The 20,595-nt window shown below is 50.5% G+C and overlaps 1 protein-coding gene across 7 annotated transcripts in view; it reads left to right on the top strand.

Annotated features, from left to right (window-relative positions):
- SFSWAP (splicing factor SWAP) overlaps nucleotides 1–20,595 on the top strand; it is a 64,264-nt gene that overhangs the window by 14,131 nt on the left and 29,538 nt on the right. For all 7 annotated transcript variants that reach the window (XM_075996412.1, XM_012779743.3, XM_012779742.3 and 4 more), the window contains 3 exons: nucleotides 2,162–2,387; nucleotides 3,275–3,387; nucleotides 4,324–4,459. In XM_075996412.1, coding sequence (XP_075852527.1) covers nucleotides 2,162–2,387; nucleotides 3,275–3,387; nucleotides 4,324–4,459 — 475 coding nt within the window. The remainder of the gene's footprint in view (nucleotides 1–2,161; nucleotides 2,388–3,274; nucleotides 3,388–4,323; nucleotides 4,460–20,595) is intronic.

Here is a 20,595-nt window from a genome sequence, read left to right as displayed (position 1 = left end):
GGTGTTTAATCTTTTTCTCCCTTGATCTTAGAGGGGAGGGCTGGCCTGGCCCACCCGTTCCCGGGGTTCCACACTGCTCCCCATCTCCATCCCATGCCACCCCTCCATCCCCTGCTGATCTGAGCACAGGAGTTTTCCAAAGCTCATGGGAAGCCTTACGTTGGTGTGAGCTTTCTGACCTGCAGATAGCATTTTCCCATTTTCCAGTGCCTGCTGTGGAGTTCGAAGCCATGTTAATGGAATTTTTAAGGAAAGGGGAGGTGTTTGGCCCCCTTCTTGGGCTTTGTGGGCTTTCTTAGATGAGGGATTCCTCATTGGTTCTAAATTAGAAAAACATTTTTCTTTTTATTTGCTAATCTTTGTAACATATGCATATTTATAAGTTGACTCTTAAATAGAAAGGATTTTCCTAAAATCTGCACAATAGAGACAACAAAGGATGGCTTTTTCCAAACCAGATTTTTTTTTATCTTATATGCACTTACTGTGGTGGCCAATCTTGAAATATGTTCATAAGATGCTTTGTTTTTGTGTGATCATTGCTGCTTTGTAAAATTGCCCTCACGTCGCTTTTTAACCACTACTTTTAAGAAATTTTAGACCAACAGTTCAGTTTGGTCAGTAGAGAGCCTGTGCTGGGGAAGGATCATTATTCTGAAGTGATCATTAATCATTGATGTGTTTATGGAACGTACTGTTTTAAAAATGAATCTTCCTTTTTACCCAAAGCCAATGAAAATCTGCATCATGATCCATACTTCAATACACAGTGGGCCTTTAACATGGAATCTAATTTATTTGGGGATCAGTAAATAACTTTCATTATAGACATTTATCCTTTTTAAGTGTGAAGGACATTATTAGTTCAGAAATTAAATTTGAGAATTAAGCCATTTATATTTTATGAAGGATAAAGCCCTGGAATTACAACAGGCATCTTGAATTCTTAACTGCCCATTTTTAATGAGAATAATTTCCAGTCTTATTTGCATGTGATTTCCTAGCGTTAATCTCTTTGTTGATATTAAAGGTATTTTAGCTTCCAGCTTGGGGGCAGGGAGCACTGAGCACGTGGTGGACATAACTCCTTAGCAGCAGTGCAGGGAAGCGGCAGGGGTTTGATGCTACAGGTGAACTTCCTGGAGCATCCTACCCTGCTCTGGCCAGACCACACCTAGACTGTCTTCAGTTAGGGACACTCCTTCAGTGGGAACGACAGTGAGCTGGAACCACCAGCTGCATCGCATCTTACGAGGGAATGGGGCGGAGAAGAGGGTAAGGGGAGAGCTTGGTGCAGGAGGAGAGACTTGGCATGAGCGCTCGGCTTTCTTGGGATGTTCCAAAGGGCTGTGTTTGAAGAGGGAGCCTCCAAGCTATAAGAACTGGCCCTATATAAAGCTCTTTGGGAGCCATGGAAGGGGTGCTCCTCCCCTCCCTAGAAAAACACCTGTGGATGTGATGTTTGCGTGCAACTTCCGGGGCTTTCCACCCCCCTCACAGAACCCGGGTTAAGGACCACTGTCTTATAGAAAGATACCGACTTGGTGTGAATAAAGGTGGTTTCCCCTGGTTTTGTACAGAGGAGGGATGGCCTCAGGTCCCCCACACACACACATAGAATCCTGGCGAGATTCCAAGATAGACCAGGCTGTGCCCAAGTCTGAACACGCTGGCCTCTTCCAGCTGAACTGTCTCTCATCTCTTTTTTTTTTTTTTTTTTTTTTTTTGAGGCATGAGTCTCACTCTGTTACCCAGGCTAGAGTGCCGTGGCATCAGCCTAGCTCACAGCAACCTCAAACCTGGGCTCAAGTGATCCTCCTGCCTCAGCCTCCAGAGTAGCTGGGACTACAGGCACGCGCCACCATGGCCGGCTAATTTTGCATATATATATATATATATATTTTTTTTTTTTTAAGTTGGCCAATTAATTTCTTCCTATTTTTAGTAGAGACGGGGTCTCGCTCTTGCTCAGGCTGGTTTCGAACTCCTGACCTTGAGTGATCTGCCCGCCTTGGCCTCCCAGAGTGCTAGGATTACAGGCGTGAGTCGTATCTCTTAAAATTGACAGTAAAACCAGGGTCATTTCTACGTTTTAATTAAATCGTGCGGCCAGTGGAAAAGAGGTCAGCTCATTGACATGAACGTGTGTGTCTTCTCACAGCCACCAACAGCCAAAATGCATGCCATCATCGAGCGCACAGCCAACTTCGTGTGCAAGCAAGGGGCCCAGTTTGAGATCATGCTGAAGGCCAAGCAGGCCCGGAACTCCCAGTTCGACTTCCTGCGCTTCGACCACTACCTCAACCCCTACTACAAGTTCATCCAGAAAGCCATGAAGGAGGGGCGGTACACAGCACTGGCGGAAAACAAAAGTGAAGAGAAGAAAAGTACGCGGGGTGGGGGGCAGGCAAGGGGTAGTTCTGGGAAAACATTCGTGTTCTTAAAGGTCAAGACTTAAGACTTCTGGACGGCTTCTGAGTCCTGCCACTAAGGCATGAAAATTAACCCTACTGGTGTGCCCACATTAAATTCTTTGTTAATATTTTATAGATAGGTGAAATGTAATTAAATATTGATGCTATCTGAACATAATCAATCTAGGTTAGACATTTTTTCTTTCATTGTGCCTGCTTAACATTTCATAGAAAAACAGTGAGTTTCATACTTTGTTGGATTATTCTCAGTATACAGTTACCACAGTGTTTAGGGCTATAAGGTTAAATGTCCACAAAAAAGAGTTTTATTTGGGTCAGGTCATCATCTTTTTTTTGTAAGGTCTCCGTTTAGAATTCTTACTACAAAGGCCAGATGTCTCTATGTTGAAGAAAGATAATATTTTGACGAGTCTTTTTATATGAAAGTCTTGCATTGAATTTTGTTGTCTTTAGCTGAAATATGATGTTTCGAGTCAGTTGTGTAAACCTGATTACGGATCTCTTCTCCTAGTTTGTTGTAGTTTTTATTTTTTTATTTCTGTTACTGTTGTTTTCTCATAAATCAGTAAGATTTTTACCCTTTTCTTTTTAATGAAGACAAAAGAGCGTGCAGAACGCCAGGCTGGTTAGCGCTTGGGGGGAAGGGGTGTCTCCTGCCGCCCTGCTTCTCTGCATAGCTCAGGTGCTCGGGGAGCCAACATCCCGGGGGTCTTTGGACAGGGACCAAGAAATGACTGTGCAGAGCTCTGCCTTGGTCTGCTTCTGAGTTTTTGCACAATTTATTTGTACTTTTTTTTCTCTCCGTACACTAAAAGCTCGACCTGTGATTGTGATTTCAGAGCCGGGAGTCAGCTCTGACAATGAGGATGATGACGACGAGGAAGATGGGAATTACCTGCACCCGTCTCTCTTCGCCTCCCAGAAGTGCAACCGCCTCGAGGAGCTGATGAAGGTCTCTATCTCCTTACCCAGCTATGTTTCTCATGTCATGACACCACTCCTGCTAAGTTAATTTTGGGAAGTAGGAAGCCTGTCATTTCTTGGCTGTTAGAGCTGTATCTTATTTTTTCATCCTTGAGGTGCATGGTGTGTTTTTGTTTTTAGCTTGCTGGCAGAGGATTTGCTGTATGTCTTACTTATCTACCTTATAAACTTCCCAAACAGATTATTTTCACTTTATTATTTCACCTTCTGGGATATTTAGAATAAGTAGAGAGTTGATTAAGACTTAAAAATTGTGTTTTCGTGTAGATTTCATTATAGGATTTGATTTTATAAAGTGTGCTGCTTGAAGCTCTCTGTTACCTCCATAGATAGGTTTAAGTAAATGTTTTTCTTTCTGATGTTCCCCTCATCCTTATAGAGCAGCCACTCAGCCTTACCTGTGGTTAGCTCACACCCCTCACCTGCCATCTGTGCCAGGAGCTGGAGCCCTTGAGACCTAAGCATATGGTCTGCAGTGGCCAATGCCATGTGGCTGGTCCCTTAGGGAATGATTCTTGAGTAATTGGACTATTGCAGCTGTGGGTGATTAGAAATCAGAAATTCCTGTGAGGAAGGGCAGAGTTTTGAGTTTTGCCTGAGTTGGGACAATCATGCTTGCATCAGCCATCTAGGCATGAGGGCCTTCCTTCCTCGTGTGGTGTAGGTTACAGAGGGCGAAGCCCGGCGTTTACTCAGCTCCTCTGGGACTTACCACCGGTTGGAGCACCTGGCCCCGGTTAGTCATGACCTCCGCACGCATGTGTGTGTGGACATGCCCATGCGTGTTGGTTTGTCTAAGGCATATGCACTCTTCTGAAGTCGAGTTGAGCCGTTTCACAGCAGAAGAGTTCTGTGTGGTTCCCAGTACAGAACGTGCTAAGGCCATGTGTCTTCTTGTCTCCAGCCCTTGAAGGTGGTGGACCCAGATCACCCGCTAGCAGCACTGGTCCGTAAAGCACAGGCTGACAGTTCTGCCCCTGCGCCCCCCACGGCAGATGGCGCCCCCGCGCAGCCCTCCCAGGTGGAGTACACGACAGACTGTGAGTACTCGCTGTGCGTCCCGCCCCGTACTTGGCTGCTGTGGCAGAGCCAGCCGCGGAGCCCTGACCACCAGGGCTTCTTTCCTGCTGCTGGAGCAAGTGTGGAGGGTACGGTTCAGACCCCCTGTGTGGCCACAAGGGAGGTGCCATTAGGTCATCCTTTTGCCTGACCCAGTGTGGACAAGAGGGTTTTCTGTCTCCAGCATCAACCCTGCATTCCAGAAGGGAAGGAGAGGAAGGGCCAAGGCAGAAAGCAGGTGCGGGCCGGCTCTCCCCTTCCTTAAAGATCTTCCCAGCAGCTGTACCCAGGAGCCATACCGGTGGCTTCCCTTCATGCCATTGGCTAGCAAGAGGTCACGTGGTCATCCCCCCCTGCAGCGGAGGCTGGGAGACGGGCCTTCAGTTAGACATATTGACACCCTGAACAAATCAAAATTCTGTTCAGAAGAAAGGGGGAGAGGGTGCTGGGGAGACGCTTGGTGCTGTCTGTGGCACAGTTTAGTGGTGGTGTGAGGTGGTGCTGCACCAGCACGACGTGCCGCACTGGGTAGACAGCGTGCACAGAGCTCTGCTCAGAAGAACAGGGAGGATGGGTGCTGGGGAGACGCTTGGTGCTGTCTGTAGCACAGTTTGGAGGTGGTGTGTGGTGGTGCTGCACCAGCACGACGTGCCGCACTGGGTAGACAGCGTGCACAGAGCTCTGCTCAGAAGAACGGGGAGGATGGGTGCTGGGGAGACGCTTGGTGCTGTCTGTAGCACAGTTTAGTGGTGGTGTGTGGTGGTGCTGCACCAGCACGGACGTGCTACAGTGGGTAGACAGCGTGCACAGAGCTCTGCTTAGAAGAACGGGGAGGATGGGTGCTGGGGAGATGCTTGGTGCTGTCTGTGGCACAGTTTGGAGGTGGTGTGTGGTGGTGCTGCACCAGCACGGACGTGCTGCAGTGGGTAGACAGCGTGCACAGAGCTCTGCTCAGAAGAACGGGGAGGATGGGTGCTGGGGAGACGCTTGGTGCTGTCTGTGGCACAGTTTGGAGGTGGTGTGTGGTGGTGCTGCACCAGCACGGACGTGCTGCAGTGGTAGACAGCGTGCACAGAGCTCTGCTCAGAAGAACGGGGAGGATGGGTGCTGGGGAGACGCATAGTCTTGTCTGCCACGGTTGCTTTCTTTAAAGAGATGTGCAGCAAAGGGCAGCATATGGTACGCACCAAAGAATCACATTTCTTTTTCTTGCTGATTGCTATTCTTTTATCTTTTTAATTACGTAAAGATTATTAATTGAGGGTAAATCTTGAAGTTCTGTTCAAGAGATCATGTGCAAGTGTTTGGCCTTGGCCTCAGTATCAGATCTTTTTAAATTATATTCAGAGGTTAACTGTTGAATGAGGTAAGAACCGCTAGCAGAGCCTTCGTCTGTCCTGCTCTCCCCGTGTGGGTCTGTGTCACGGGTCCCTCCGTGAAGCCTGTCTGCTTCAGGTCAGCCTGCTGTGAGCGGCCCTCCACGTGGGACGAGCTTTGTCAGACTGGTGGCCGTGTCCTTTCCCACTTCCTTGTCAGTGCTGGCACACACTGAACGTTTTTAGCCTGCTGTGAGCGGCCCTCCACGTGGGACGAGCTTTTGTGAGACTGGTGGCCGTGTCCTTTCCCACTTCCTTGTCAGTGCTGGCACACACTGAACGTTTTTAGACTTTGGAAATAAGAACTTAGGTGAACTTTCAGCACATGTCCCTGAAAAACCTCTTCAAGTTAAGAACTCAGATAATTTCTTTAAATGACTAAATCAAGTCAAATTCCGTCCTTGGAGTATCCGACCCAGGGGTGGGTCGTGTGTTGGTGCGAGGGCGGAGCGTGCTGGGGGTCGGGTTCCGCTGTCAGCGCGCAGTGTGGGTGGCCCGCAGCAGCCGCCCTTGAGTTCTGCCCGTGGCTCCTCACGCTGGGACGTCTGGGTGGACAGACGCCTCTAAATCCTGAGCCCCAACAGAGTGGGGCACCCGCAGAGTGCCTGGCGGCGTGGGGAGCGGAGACCGTGCCCAGCCAGCCTGGTGCTGTGCGCTTAGGGGACGTTTTCTCCGCGTCTGTGCTTCCCTTTCTCAAGGCTGCTTTTGGGTTTGCTTGAGTCAGACGCAGTGTCCAGGCATGTCCACTGGGTCACCGAAGCCAGTCCACTCTGCTGCAAAGGAAAGGGACAGAGAGTCGGGGTGGGGCTGGGCAGCGCATTCTGCTTACTGGAAGCACGGTTACACAGAGGTCAGTCGTGGGGCCCTGTGTGGACCACCCTGCGGGCCACGTGGGACTGGGGAGCAGGCCGACCTCGGCCTCTCAGTGACACGACACCCCAGTCTGGTGGGGGCCGTGCTCTGAACGGAATCGTGCAGCGGTGGCGCCGTGGGGCAGACCGTAGAGGGCTCTCGAGCCACAGCATCCTCTGCTTCTGTGAGAACCCCACAAAAGCCTGCTCTGTTCAGACCCCCACCCCCAACAGGAAGTGCTCCGGCAGGGGGCCCATGAGTCACCACCTCCTGCCCTTAGTACAGTATGTGGCTATTCCGAGATCCATCTTCTCCCTCTTTACTCGCTAAGAGTGACAGGCACGCGTGGAACAAGGCGTTTGGGAATCTGGAGTTGTGGTGAGAGTGAGTGTATCCGAGGTTAAGGTGTGCAGGTTGTAGACACATCCCTGCACTGACCCCGAGGTCAGAGCCGTCAGTGTGACCTATGCTTGGGCTCACATAGTCTGTGTCCCTTTATGGGGTGAGTGGCTTGGCACGGCAGCACTGGTGTCCTGCAGCACCTTGGCCCCACGGATGTGGCTACTGCAGAGGGGATGCAGCCTCAGCCCTGCAGCCCCGCTTCCCCATCCCCCTGCAGACACCTCCGGGGCCGCCTGACTCACCCTTGCCTGGGTCCGACCGGCTCTCGCTGTCACGTGGAATGTATCGTCCTGCCTGTCTCGTGACTCTGTGAGCCATTGAAATTCCACAGGCAGAAGTCCCCGGTGACCTCGTCTTTGCCTCTGTGGCTTTGCAGTGAAGCAGCGAGGAACCAGGGGTCCTGTTTGGGGGGTTGTAGCCACTGGCAGGTGGAGACCGCAGTGGCAGCAGCCGTTTCTCCACCGAGGTTGGTCATGATTTAGAAACTACCTGTAATCCACAGATGACCATTATGTAGTTATTGGTTTGTGATCAGTCACTGATAAAGGCATTTATTTACAAATGCAGTTCAATTAAAGAAAAAACTGCTAATGGTTTTTGGTTTTAGTTCCCTTGTGCTAGGGTTCAAGATAATAATTTCAGTTGATCTGTATAGTACTAGTTAGGTTATAAAAGTATTAACGCAATAGGATGCCAACCGTGTTTAAAGTAATAGATAAACTAGGCCGGGCACGGTAGCTCACATCTGTAATCCTAGCACTCTGGGAGGCTGAGGCACGTGGATTGCTCAAGGTCAGGAGTTAGAAACCAGCCTGAGCAAGAACGAGACCCCATCTCTACTAAAATAGAAAGAAATTAATTGGCCGACTAAAAATATATAGAAAAAATAAGCCAGGCATGGTGGTGCGTGCCTGTAGTCCCAGCTACTCGGGAGGCTGAGGCAGAAGGATTGCTTGGGCCCAGGAGTCTGAGGTTGCTGTGAGCTAGGCTGACACCACAGCACTCACTCTAGCCTGGGCAACAGAGTGAGACTCTGTCTCAAAAAAAATAAAAAATAAACTAGAGAGAACTGTGTAAAGAATGATTAGGCTCAGGGTTGCCTCTGAAAAAGAGCACTGTGGTTGATTTTTTTCTCTGTATACTTTATTTTCCACACTTGTGTGAGCGTGCCTTGCCATTGTGCTTAAGCAACAAAGTAAAGCAGTTCTAGAATAATGCTCACTTTTGAAACGCTGGTGATGAGGACACCAGCAGCCTGTGACTTGCTCTCAGTTTGTGTCAAGCCCTCATCCCTGTAAAGTCGCACTGAGGTCCTCTCCTGCCATCACCAGGCGTTGCTGAGCTGTGTGAGGAAGAGATCAGGCTGTGCCTGTCGTCTTTGTGAACAAAGCGTTTCATATGCTATGGTGGACTGTTGTGAAACTGCTGCCTCAGTCGATGCAAACAAAGGTCTTGAGAAGTCCTTTTCATCTGGGGCACCCCTCACCCCAGCAGGAAAGCTGGAGCAGAAGCGGATCTTTGGTTCTGCTGCCCATAGACAGCTCTCAGCGTGCCCTGCCGTCCCCTGACCCGCGTGTCCGCAGACGGCCCTCAGCACACCCTGCTGTCCCCTGACCCGCATGTCCGCAGACGGCCCTCAGCACACCCTGCCGTCCCCTGACCCGCGTGTCTGCAGCAGTGTTGTTCCTGTGAAATCTCACACAAAACCCCCGTCCTCACGTCTCATGTATGTTGTCCATGCTGCAGGCGTATGTGGCCTTCCTGTTTCTTAAACAACTGGCTTTATACAGAGAAGGAATAACATTCCCAGGCATTTAAGTAATTTTCAGAAGAGGGTTTAAATTGCGGACCTTGCACTTGGGAAAATGCTCTAGTAGGTAATAAGAGACTGCCTTGAAATTACTAGAATCACTGATGACTTTTTGAAAGACCTTCAGCTGGGACCAACCTGCAGCCACGTGAGTCCAGAGAGGGCATGGCTGGGCCCCGGCTGGCTGAGCAGGGCCGGTGTGCAGTGAGCAGCATGGCTACAGGCCCCATCACCTGTGGTAAGGACAGAAGTCACACACGGGGGAGGGAGCGTGACTTAAAGCAGGAAGGAGCTCGTACCCTAGGATGAAAGTGGAGGTCTGTGACCTGCATCACACAGCACTGCCAGCTTGGATGCCGCCGACCAGAGAGAGGCTGTGGGTGGAAAGCGTCAGCTGTGTGGGAGCGGGCGGGGGGTGCCGGTCTCCAGGACTGGCGAGGTGGTGCTGCGCAGGCGCTCCTCCCGTAGGGCTGTCCTGTGTGCAGCGCCCTCCCCGGCTCTCCTTGGGCCTGCGCTCCTCTCCCTTGGACCCGGGGGCAGGCCGGCAGGTCTGAAGGCTCCCTAAAGCCGTTGCCAGTCTTAGCATTTTATTCCAGCTTTCGGGGGAGTGATAGTTTTCGTCATTTATAGCAGGGAAATTTCATGATTCTAGAGTACAGCACATGTCATGAGAGCTAGGCAGTGACTCCTCTCTGAGCATTTGAGCGTTGACGCGGGCAGTGCCTCCTCCCTGTCGCTGGGGAAGCCCTGGCCTGGCAGAGGCTGGAAGCAGGAACAGCACCCCAGGACTCTGCCCTGGGGCACCATTCCCCCCGCCCCCACAGCTTCACGCCCTACAGCGTAGTCTCCGGGTGACGGGAGGTCTGACCCCCCGGATACATGAGGTGTGATCCCCACCCTGGCGCGGCAGCTGAGGGGCTCGGTGAGAGTTGGGAGCTGCTCGGTGTGTGCGACGTGTGACTTGCCGCCATCACTCAGCAGCTTTGCTCCTGTTGCAGGCGAGTGTCCACGTGGCACAGCCCACGGAAGCCCAGCAGCCTGGGCGGCAGTGATGCCAGCAGAGGCTGGGGAGACATCCAGGGCTCTGACGTCTGGGGCAGCAGGTGCCAGAGTGAGTTCACAGGTTTCTGCCGCTCTCAAGGGCTTGAGAGCTGGGCCGGGGCCGGGTGTGCCTGTGTGTGCGACGGCACTGCACACTGGGTTCGTGTTCTTGCTCCACACCTAGGATAGCAAAATTAGACTTCTGCTTCTCGTGAAGAGAATGATTTTGTCTGTCCTGGCTAACGAAGACCTAGCCCAAGAGGACTTTAAAATGAGCATGAAGGGGAATGAGAAGAATCCTGTATGAATGAGAGAGCGACTGAGCCAGGCACGGTGGCTCACACCTGATATCCCAGCACTTTGGGAGGCTGAGGTGGGAGTATTGCTTGAGGCCACAAGTTCAGGACCAGCCTGGGCAACATAGCAAGACCCTGTTTCTTAAAAAAAGTACCACAACACTACACATACGTGGTGGCACCTGTAGTCCCAGCTACTCAGGACCTGAGGCAGGAGGATGGCTTGAGCCCAGGAGTTGCAGGCTACAGTGAGCTGTGATGATGTCACTGCCCTCCAGTCTGGGCAACAGAGTGAGACCCTGTCTCAACATAAACAAAGGGGAAAATGGAGACTGTAAGAGGTCAGAGGGCACAGAAACCCATGCCCACACTCCCCTCCTTACCAAGCGCAGTCCCCTCCCCCCATCATCTGTTCTGCTGCGCTCTCAGAGCCGTTACGGTTGTAAGTCAGACAGTTGTGTGTGTGTTTGCGGGCATGAGCCCCCTGCACCGGATGCTTCATAAGGACGAAGACCTTGACCGCCTGCTGGCCAGCGTACCCTCTTCTGCTGCTTCCAAGGGCTGCCGGGAGTCCTGGGAATGTTTATTGAGTGACTAACTTTTTTTTTTTTTTTTTTTTTTTTTTTTTTGAGACAGAGTCTCACTTGTTGCCCAGGCTAGAGTGAGTGCCGTGCAGCCTAGCTCACAGCAACCTCAAACTCCTGGGCTCAAGCGATCCTCCTGCCTCAGCCTCCCGAGTAGCTGGGACTACAGGCATGCGCCACCATGCCCGCCTAATTTTTTCTATATATATTAGTTGGCCAATTAATTTCTTTCTATTTATAGTAGAGATGAGGTCTTGCTCTTGCTCAGGCTGGTTTCGAACTCCTGACCTTGAGCAATCCGCCCATCTCGGCCTCCCAGAGAGCTAGGATTACAGGCGTGAGCCACCGCGCCCGGCCGAGTGACTAACTTTTAAAAAATGAAGAATAAACGTTCCAGAAGCACCTGGTGTTTCATAGGAAGAAACAGCTGCATAGGTGCCTAAGATTGAGTTGACGTATGTAAATAAACATCTCACGCGTGTGTCCCCAGGGAGGGTGTGTGGACACGGGGACGGAGCTGCTGCTATGGCTTTCGGGCGCAGGCTGGGACTGGGCCAGGCAGTGAGGGCAGGGGCGCAGCTCGCAGAGGCGGGCGCGCCAGGCAGGGAGTGCGCAGTCCGGCTGTGAAGGTCATGCTGGTGCCACAGACAGAACACGGCCCCAGGCATGGAGGCAGCACGAGGCCATGTGGCCGCAGGGACCTGGACTACAGAGAGCTGGCAGGAGGCTTCTCGGGCTGAGAGCAGGGGCAGGTTAAGCGTTTGGGTTTGGGGCACAAGAGAAACTTGGGAACCATGGAAAAGCCCAAAGGTGTCCTCATACCTCACCATGCAAAGGCAACCGTTGTAACCACGGGATATGTATCTTCCCAGGCCTGGGTGTGAATGGGAAGGTTTATAATAACGTGTGCTTTCCGAAAAAACAGTCTTCACGGCTCTGTTCTGGCTGATGGCTTTGGGCAGGTCGCTTTGCTTCTATAGGCCTCGGTTTCCCCATTTGCACGGCTTCCATGTTAGTTAAAGCAGCACTTTATTGTATTTTGATGGAAACACTGAGGGTGTATTTTGAAGATTCCACGTCGGTGAGATGCAGTGAAACCAAAGAAGGGTTTGTGGGGGTGGTTCGTTTTTATCTCAACGCAGTGATTCTGTGGTTATCTAAAAAAATACCGAGCCGGAATGTGAAAAGTTTGAGAACGAGGAAGAGCAAAGGGCGTGGCGCCCATCTGTGTAGAGTGCCACGGGCAGATGTCCTCTCTGGGCAGTCGGTGGCCGTTCAAAGGAAGAAAGGTCTGCAGGTGCTACGTGTGACCCGAAACAGCTCCTGTCTGAGATGTCCCTGTGCTTTCAGCCCACTTCTGCCGTGGGCCCTTGGCCGCGGCTGGCCGTGGTCGTGAGTGGGGTGCCTGCAGGGCGCTGCCCTCCTGCTGGGTTTCTGCAGTGCCAGGAGCCTGAGCACCGAGGCGTGGAGTGCGGGCTCCTCGTGTTGCAAGGGCTTCACAGCCATTCCTCCCTTCTCCCGTTACACTGCAGCTTTTAAAGCAATGGGTCTTTCATCCGATCTCTCAGAAGCATTTACCTTCATTTTTGCAGGAACATTCATTCTCTTTTCTCACTCAGATTTCATCTGTTTGCATAAATTTTAATTAAATACATAATCACTGTAAGTTTAACTGGAAGACGTAGTTCAGGAGAGAAGCTCTACTGCTAAGAGCAGAAGGGAGCCTGCCCTCCCCGTGTCTGCCGTGGCCCCGGTTCTCCGGCGCAGTGGGCCCCCGGCCCAGCCAGGGCTTCCGCAGCGTGTTTGAGATAAGGCAGTGCAGCGCAGGGCCCGCGAGCCCCAGAGACAGTCAGATAAAAATGAGGACGGGAAGCAGCAAAGTCACTAAGAAGGGATGTCTAGCGGCAAGAGCTGTTTGGGAAACAGACCACATCGGAGCCTCACTTCTGTCCAGCAGCAAAGTCACTTCCCGACGTAAATGCCAGGTGTGGAAATTCTTAGGGAAGTGAAGACACTTCCGCAGGATGAAGAATCATCTATTTTCAGCCAACAGACATTACATTATATTCAACTAATGAAAAAAAAAATCATTAGGAAAGCAAGAAGAAAATCTTTAATGTACAAGCAGCTCTTATAATCGAATGGGGAAGAAAACGTAATAATAGTCACTTAAAACTAGTAGAAAAATCAGCTGCCGTATAAAAAATAATCCACAGAGGCAAAATGGCCAGAGCTCTTTAAGGTCTATCCTGCTGTCCACTCACAGGCATCGCCTGTGCTGCCTGGAGAACCTCGCCCTGTAGAAAGGCGGTCCCGGGCCTCATGTCCACCCGCTTCGGCAGATCACCGGGGTCTGAGGTCCGTGTTACCGGAGGAAGGGCCGAGCTCACTGCACACACGGATTTGCAGCCAGAAGCTCAGAGCAAACGGAGGTTTTTAGGCTGTTGCAGTGTTATTTCATGGATATAAGTTTGGGTATCTTAATAATGGAGCTTAGTGCCTACTTCAGCAGCACATACATAAATAATAGAAATTAAATAAAAGAACTGCAGATGAGACCCACGGCAGCGTGCCGTGTTCAGCTGTCATTTAAGCAGAGAAGGAAAGGCTGACAGGACTTATATATTATCGTTGGGAGTGCAGATTTGTTCCACACACATGGAGGGCCAGCCGGCAATACGCAGGTCAGAGTTTAAATGCATTTGGCTTTGCCCAGAATGTCTGCTTTAGTCCACAATTATGCGTGTGAAGACACAGCTACAGGAGTGTTCATTGCAGGTAAGATTTTCAGTAGTAGCCAGAGACAGGGTCTCCAGACTGTGTGTCATCGGCGGGGGACTGGTGAACTGTGCTGGTGCCCTGTCCCCTGGGCTGCTGGGACCCTGCCACAGGAGGAGGGTCGGCGCGTGGTGTTCAGTGCAGGGAAGCGTCTCTGTGTGCTTCTGTGTCGGTGTCCGAAAGGACAGGTCAGACTCTGGTACCGGGGTCAGCTCTGGAGCGGGGACCTCACCTGCCATTTGTGCTGCTTGGATTCCTGCAGTGTGACCACCCACCTTCTCAGAAAACTGCAGACTTGTGTGATGCTTGTTTTGAGACCGAACTAGCATCCTGTATCAATTCCATGCAGTACCAAGAATGTTTCATCAGCTCCGTGTGTGCTGTCAAGGCACAGCCGCCCCGTGACATCTCTCTCCCCGCGAAGACTCGCCTGCCTCGCACTGCCGAGACTCACTGCAGGCAGTCGAGCCGCTGAGCTCCTCCGTCCTCTCTGGTGTTACTTGGTATTTAATAATCACCTGAGGATATACTCAGTCGTTCCTTGTTATTTACTTTCTACCGATAGAGATTTTCCTAGATTTTGGCAGCCAGGGAAGAAAAGCATCTATTTTTATTTTAAACGAATTTTTTTCTTCAAGTCCAACAGAGCTTAAAGAAATACACACACACACACAAATTTTTTCTAGAAGCTCTATAAATATAGGTATATAAAACTAATAATTTCTTTATTAATTAGCCTGACAGTGTTGTCATGCTTTTTATTTTTTATTATTACATAGTTTGTAAATAGGTAAAATTAATTATGCAAGAGGCAATACTGTGGAAATACTGTTATGTCCTATGATTCTTTTTTAAATAAAATGCCAACTCAATTTCTTTCATGTTTATTCTATAAATAGCTTAAGTGAAATTAAACCACTTATGCAGCTAAGCTAGAGCTTTTCTTCTATACCAATTTTTAAAATGTGCCTTTGCTGTTTGTAGCATATTTTTTCCTACAAATCATGACCTTGAAGTGCTTTACTTACTTTCCAAGCCCTTTTGTAAAAATGGTTTTATTGTAAGTCAAGAGAAGTAGGAGGAAAAAATACTTCCATCCAGAAATAGCCGTTATTAACAGTCATGGACGTCATCAACACAGGAAAAGACTGAGGTCATCATGGTGAATGAAAAGGAAAAGAAAGACCCTCGTGTTTGTGGAAGACAAAGAGCATCTTTATGTAAAGATATTGAGAAAGATAAAGCCTAAAAAGTAGCGTATTTCTAATATTAAGAATTCTGGACCATCAACGAATGTTTAAAATTTAATCTCTATTTCCCTTACTCCTTCTAGAGAAATCATAGCATAAAGTTTTCTCCTTAAATAATTTTCAGAGGGTCAAATTTTCTTTAAGTTCTTCCTGAAGTATTCTGACTTAAGAAAATTCATTTGATTAATGACAATTTGGGGGAAGGCCTACCATAAAATAATACAGGTATTTAAAGTTTTTTTAAAGAAACAGATTAAAACATTGAATATGTCAACAGAAATGCTTATGTTAAACTAGAGGAAATTAGTCCTTATAAAACACGTTCCCTTAACTCCTGATTTTTTGTTAGAAATAATATTTTTCGGCCAGGCACGGTGGCTCACGCCTGTAATCCTAGCACTCTGGGAGGCCAAGGCGGGTGGATTGCTCGAGCTCAGGAGTTTGAAACCAGCCTGAGCAAGAGCGAGACCCCGTCTCTACTATAAATAGAAAGAAATTAATTGGCCAACTAATATACATAGAAAAAATCAGCCGGGCAAGGTGGCGCATGCCTGTGGTCCCAGCTACTTGGGAGGCTGAGGCAGCAGGATTGCTTGAGCCCAGGAGTTTGAGGTTGCTGTGAGCTAGCCTGATGCCATGGCACTCACTCTAGCCTGGGCAACAAAGCCAGACTCTGTCTCAAAAAAAAAAGAAAAAGAAAAAGATAATATTTTTCCATTGTGAGAATTTATAAACAGTACTTAAGTTCTGCTCTGTAAGTATAATTTCCTATCTGCTCAGTCTTAGTTATGTGGTTGACCAGATTAGTTTTTTCATCACAGCTTCTCCATTTGCATCTTTATTCAAGTAATCTTCTCTTGGTCGTTTGAATTTCAGAAACAAGTTTTTACAGGGACTAGCTCGTGAATTCTTGCATACTTGAAAAGTGCCTGCCTCACCCCTCGTGTGGAAAGGACAGCTTGTCTGAGTATAAAAGCCTTGAGTGGCAACACCATCCACCTCTCTGTCTCCCTCGGTCTTTGTGAGCTCTGGTAGGATCTGGCACTGTGCCTTCCACCTTGGAGACGTGGGTCTGCTGGTGTTTGCCTTTGGCTGGTTGTTCGGGTTTGTTCATCGGTTGGTTTTCGTCGGTCGCTCCTGGTGCAGTTCTCATCGTTCCCTTGTGTTTGGGGACGTTGGCCTGCTGCCTTCTGACCTGCACAGCGGCTTGGCAGGGGTGACACCGAGTCACACGTGCCTGGGGCTGAGGAGTGTCAGTCCTGTGTGGCCCGGACCCACTGCTGCTGTGAGGAGGGGCGAGGCCTCCCCTCTGCGCCCCGCCCTGCTAGGTGGGGGCCCTTTCTCACCAGACACCCAGGAAGTCGCGCCTTGCCCTTAAACTTTATGAACTTAATCATGCGTTCCCGTTTTTCCTGGAGTCTGTTGTACACCTTTCAGTCAGAGATTCACTTCTCACTTCAGGGAAGTTCTTTTCCGTTGTACCTCCGAATACCTTTTCTGTCCCATTTCTTAGGCTCTTCACTTAAAAGACACCAAGTTCTTTATTTTGGTGGGCTTTTTTCTTATCTAATCCTGTCATGCCTAGAATTTCTTTACTTTGGATCCTCTTTTCCTTCCACGTCCATCCTTCTCTGATTGCTGTTTTCTTCTCTGTTTGGCTGGCGTTGAGCATGATCGTGTCCACCTTCTGTGTGGGCGCCTCGGGTTTTTCTTCCAGCCGCGTCCGTTTTACTCCCGGCGGTGAGAGTGTTGCTGGTTGTGTGACCGTGTTGTTCGTGCCTCTGTTGCGTTCTCAGCCCTTCAGCGGGGTCAGCAGACTTCCGCCAAGGCATAATTTTTACATCATGAATTATTACTTTGGTTTTTTTCCCAGCTGTTTAATAACGTAAAAGCCTTTCTGCTCTGGGCTGTGTGACAACTGGGCTGTGCCGCTTTGCTGACCCTGGCTTGGCAGTCTCCCTTCTGATCACATCTGGCGATTTTTCCTCCTCTTTGTGCCTTACTGAATTCCTGTCTTCCCAGATTCCTCTCAGAGGTGCCTCGGGGCACATTTCCTTCCAGCTGAGCTCTTGCTGGCAGTGGTGTGGGCGGTTCTTGACACGGGCTCACCTCCTCTGGCCCCTTTGTCTTCCCTCCTGGGAGAGCGGCCTTCCCTGGAAGACCCGTCCTCTGCTCTCCTGTGCAACCCTAAAAGCATCCCAGAGTGGATTTCCTCCCCGTCAGGAGCCCGCCGGGAGATGTTCTTAGCTAGCACCCCGCTCCCGCCGGGCGGGGCCCCACAGCACCAGCACCCCTCCCCGCCACTGCCAGGATCCACTGCAGGGTGGGGGCCTTGTCCCCCGTCTCTCCACGGCAGGAGATGGAAGGCTGCCTTGCTGCTGCTTCTCAGATGTGCTCGTGTGACACAAGCGCTAACACACAGTGCCGTCTTTTTAACATTCTTTTATTAATAAAATAGGTGTGCCTTGTAAGAATTTACATATTTTATGTACTGGGAGCTGTGCAGGCTGCCAAGGTGTTACTGTCACTGTTTGTAGGATGTGGAGCCCTTGTGGCCGTCGCTGCACCCTCAGTCCTGGTGTCGCAGGAAACGGGGGACTGCGCAGGGTCCCACGGGAGGCCAGAGCAAGGGCCTCCCGAGCCTGCCTGGGGCCGGAGCCTCCCTAAAGAAGTGGCCCTAGACACCCCTGGGCGTGAGCTGAAGAGGGGCTTCCCATAGGCAGGGGCAGAGGGCGGGCTGAGCAGGGGCAGAGACCTCCCGAGAGGCCGGCCTCAGACTAGGGGGCCTTGTCCTGGCACACCTGCTACCTGGGGATCAGTGTGTGGGATCAGTGTCGACGGGGAAGGACTGACCCCACTTCCTCCCTGAACCTTCGTGTTGCTGACAGCCTACAAAATGAGAATCCTAGAGAGCTGGCCCTGGAGCCACATAGTAAAATTCATGAGCCACTGCTGCCACGGGGGCTCTTGGGCCGCTCGCTGGCAGCACGGTGGTGCCCAGAGCGCCCGCCGGCAGTAAGCATTTCCCCGCACCAAGACAGACGGCTCCTCTCCCAGAGTCGTTTTGAAATGCAGGGAGATTTTCAGACTTAATTCAGTCTCACTGGTAAGAATCAGAAAGTGCGCACAGAGAAGCCCTAGCACACTGCGCCACGGGAGCCGCACACCGTCCTCCCCGTTTGCCTCAAGCCCTGCCGTCCCGCGGGAACCCGGGCTGGGCGGAGGGCGCGCGGGGCGTCAGCCGGCCGGCTCTCAGTGTGGACAGCGCCGCAGCTGGCTTTGGGCCCAGGCCTGGGTTTGTGCCAGGAGGCGTTTTCAGGTTTGGGGGTTAGTTTTATTTTCACACCTGGAGATAGCCTGTTTTTCTTTCTGCAAGCTCAGCTGTGCATTTTAAATGTTTTGTCATATTTTAGCCAGCATTTTTAGATATTTGTAGTAGGTGAATTTCTGAGTCAGTCTGCCATCTTGCCAGCAGTGCTGTTTTTTTTTGTTTGTTTGTTTGTTTGGGTTTTTTTGAGACAGAGTCTCGCTTTGTTGCCCAGGCTAGAGTGAGTGCCGTGGCGTCAGCCTAGCTCACAGCAACCTCAAACTCCTGGGCTCAAGCAATCCTGCTGCCTCAGCCTCCCAAGTAGCTGGGACTACAGGCATGCGCCACCATGCCCGGCTAATTTTTTCTATATATATTAGTTGGCCAATTAATTTATTTCTATTTATAGTAGAGACGGGGTCTCGCTCTTGCTCAGGTTGGTTTCGAACTCCTGACCTTGAGCAATCCGCCCGCCTCGGCCTCCCAGAGTGCTAGGATTACAGGCGTGAGACACCACGCCCGGCCCAGTGCTGTTTTTTTAACACTTTGTTTTAATCATGTTTAACATGATGGAAGGTTCAGGAAGGTCATGTAGACTAACAGTCTGCATATTAGTACTTTCTTTTTTTCTTTTCTTTTCTTTTTTTTTTTTTTTGAGACAAGGTCTTACTCTGTTGCCCAGGCTGGAGTGCAATGGTGTCATCACAGCTCACTGTAGCCTCCAACTCCCGGGCTCAAAAGATCCTCCCGCCTTGGCCTCCGAAGTAGATGGGACTACAGGTGTGAGCCACCATGCCGGCCTGCATATTAGTACTTTCAAAGGAATGATACTCAGTTTTGAAAGCAGTAACGGTTTATTCACTTCTATCTAACTGTGATTATCCTTCTCTACACATTTACATAAATAATGTATCGAGTCAGAGCTCTGTGATACATCTAGTTGAAACAGTTACAAACTTTTTTGTTTGTTTTTATGAATTCAGATATCTTCCTTATGGCTTCAGTTTAAAATCTACTTGGGTTTCTCTTTAGGCAAGAGACTGACAGTCCAGGACAGGACATGGGGTTTCTGTCCTTCCTGCTGAGATGCGAGGCTCGGGCCGGCAACAGCCGGTCTGCACTGTCGGGGCGGTCTGGCTGGCTGCCCTCCCAGGGACACAGGGCGCCTTGTTGGGCGCCCCTGCGGGAGGCCAGGCCGCCACCACCTCTGCTGTGCTGGCCGTGCCCAGGGCTGGGAAGCAGGACCCACAGTAGCTTGATTGTTCCAAGGGGGATGGGCAGCAGTAGTAATCCCACTCTTTAAAGGATGATGTTGTGTCTTACGTAAGCGCCTGCTTATGTTTGAACGCCCGATCTTGACAGGAAGTCTGTCTTTGAACCACCATATCGGTTTGTCCACCCCACAAATACTGAGTGCTCAGCGCTGGGGTTGCAGAGAGAATGCAGGCAAGACCCGGCCCCCGGGAGCCCACAGAGCCCTGTCCTGCTGCCGGTCCCTCCCTAGCCCCAGTTGCGTCAGACGGGCTCGCCGTGGCCCGGGTCTTTCTCCAGAGACGACGTTTGCGTGTTTCTGTGTGAGGACAGTGCAGTGCGCACAGCGCGTTGAGGCACCTGTCTTTGAAAGTAGTGTTGCCGTTCCTGTGTGACAGTGGCTGGTGTGTGACACTGAGCAGCGCGTTGAGGCACCTGTCTTTGAAAGTAGTGTTGCCGTTCCTGTGTGACAGTGGCTGGTGTGTGACACTGAGCCGGAGAGTGACAGTTGGGAGTCCATACGTGTGTAATTAATAAGCGGGAAGTCGTTAAGGGGTGAGTGTCCTGTGGCCCATAGGAATCGTGCACCTTTCTGGCCTCCGGTGGAGAGGCCACGATCTAGCTGTCCCTGAGAAATTTGGAGTTGTGTGTCTCCGTGGTCCTCTCCCCGCATCACATACGTTGCTGGAAACTGTCAGTGTGAAGCTTTGTTTAATGTTACTATTTTCAAATGAATTAATTGAAAATGAAAATAAAATTTCTTAGTTAGAAGAATCTTTTTGCCATCCCTAATGGAGAAGATGTTAGGTCTCTGCAGTCGGAACCGCTGCCCATCTACAGCAGGGTTAGCAATAAAAACGTGTAGCCGTATCCTTGAATCTTATGTCACTTGTGCTGGTTTTGAACATTTTCCCCAAAAAAGATGGATAAATGTACGGGATGTCTAACTGTTAAAACAGTGTGCTGTTATCCTGTAGATATTTGTGTACGTGTTCAAAGTGTGCGGGAAGCCGCTGTGTGTCCTTGTTTGTGCTGCCAAAGCCCCGAAACCCCGAGTGTCCCTCAGAGCGCCTTCAATGCTGCGGCACCCCGTGAGGCAGGGCAGGCGTTGGGCAGTGTTGGCGCGAGCCGCACAGCTTCACACCCGGGACGGTTTCCGAGAGGAACGTG

Source organism: Microcebus murinus, chromosome 22, assembly GCF_040939455.1.
Source record: "Microcebus murinus isolate Inina chromosome 22, M.murinus_Inina_mat1.0, whole genome shotgun sequence".
In the NCBI taxonomy this organism is placed as follows: Eukaryota; Metazoa; Chordata; class Mammalia; order Primates; family Cheirogaleidae; genus Microcebus; species Microcebus murinus.
The sequence above is the reverse complement of the archived record's forward strand: the minus strand, read 5'-3'. Positions and strand labels throughout refer to the sequence as shown.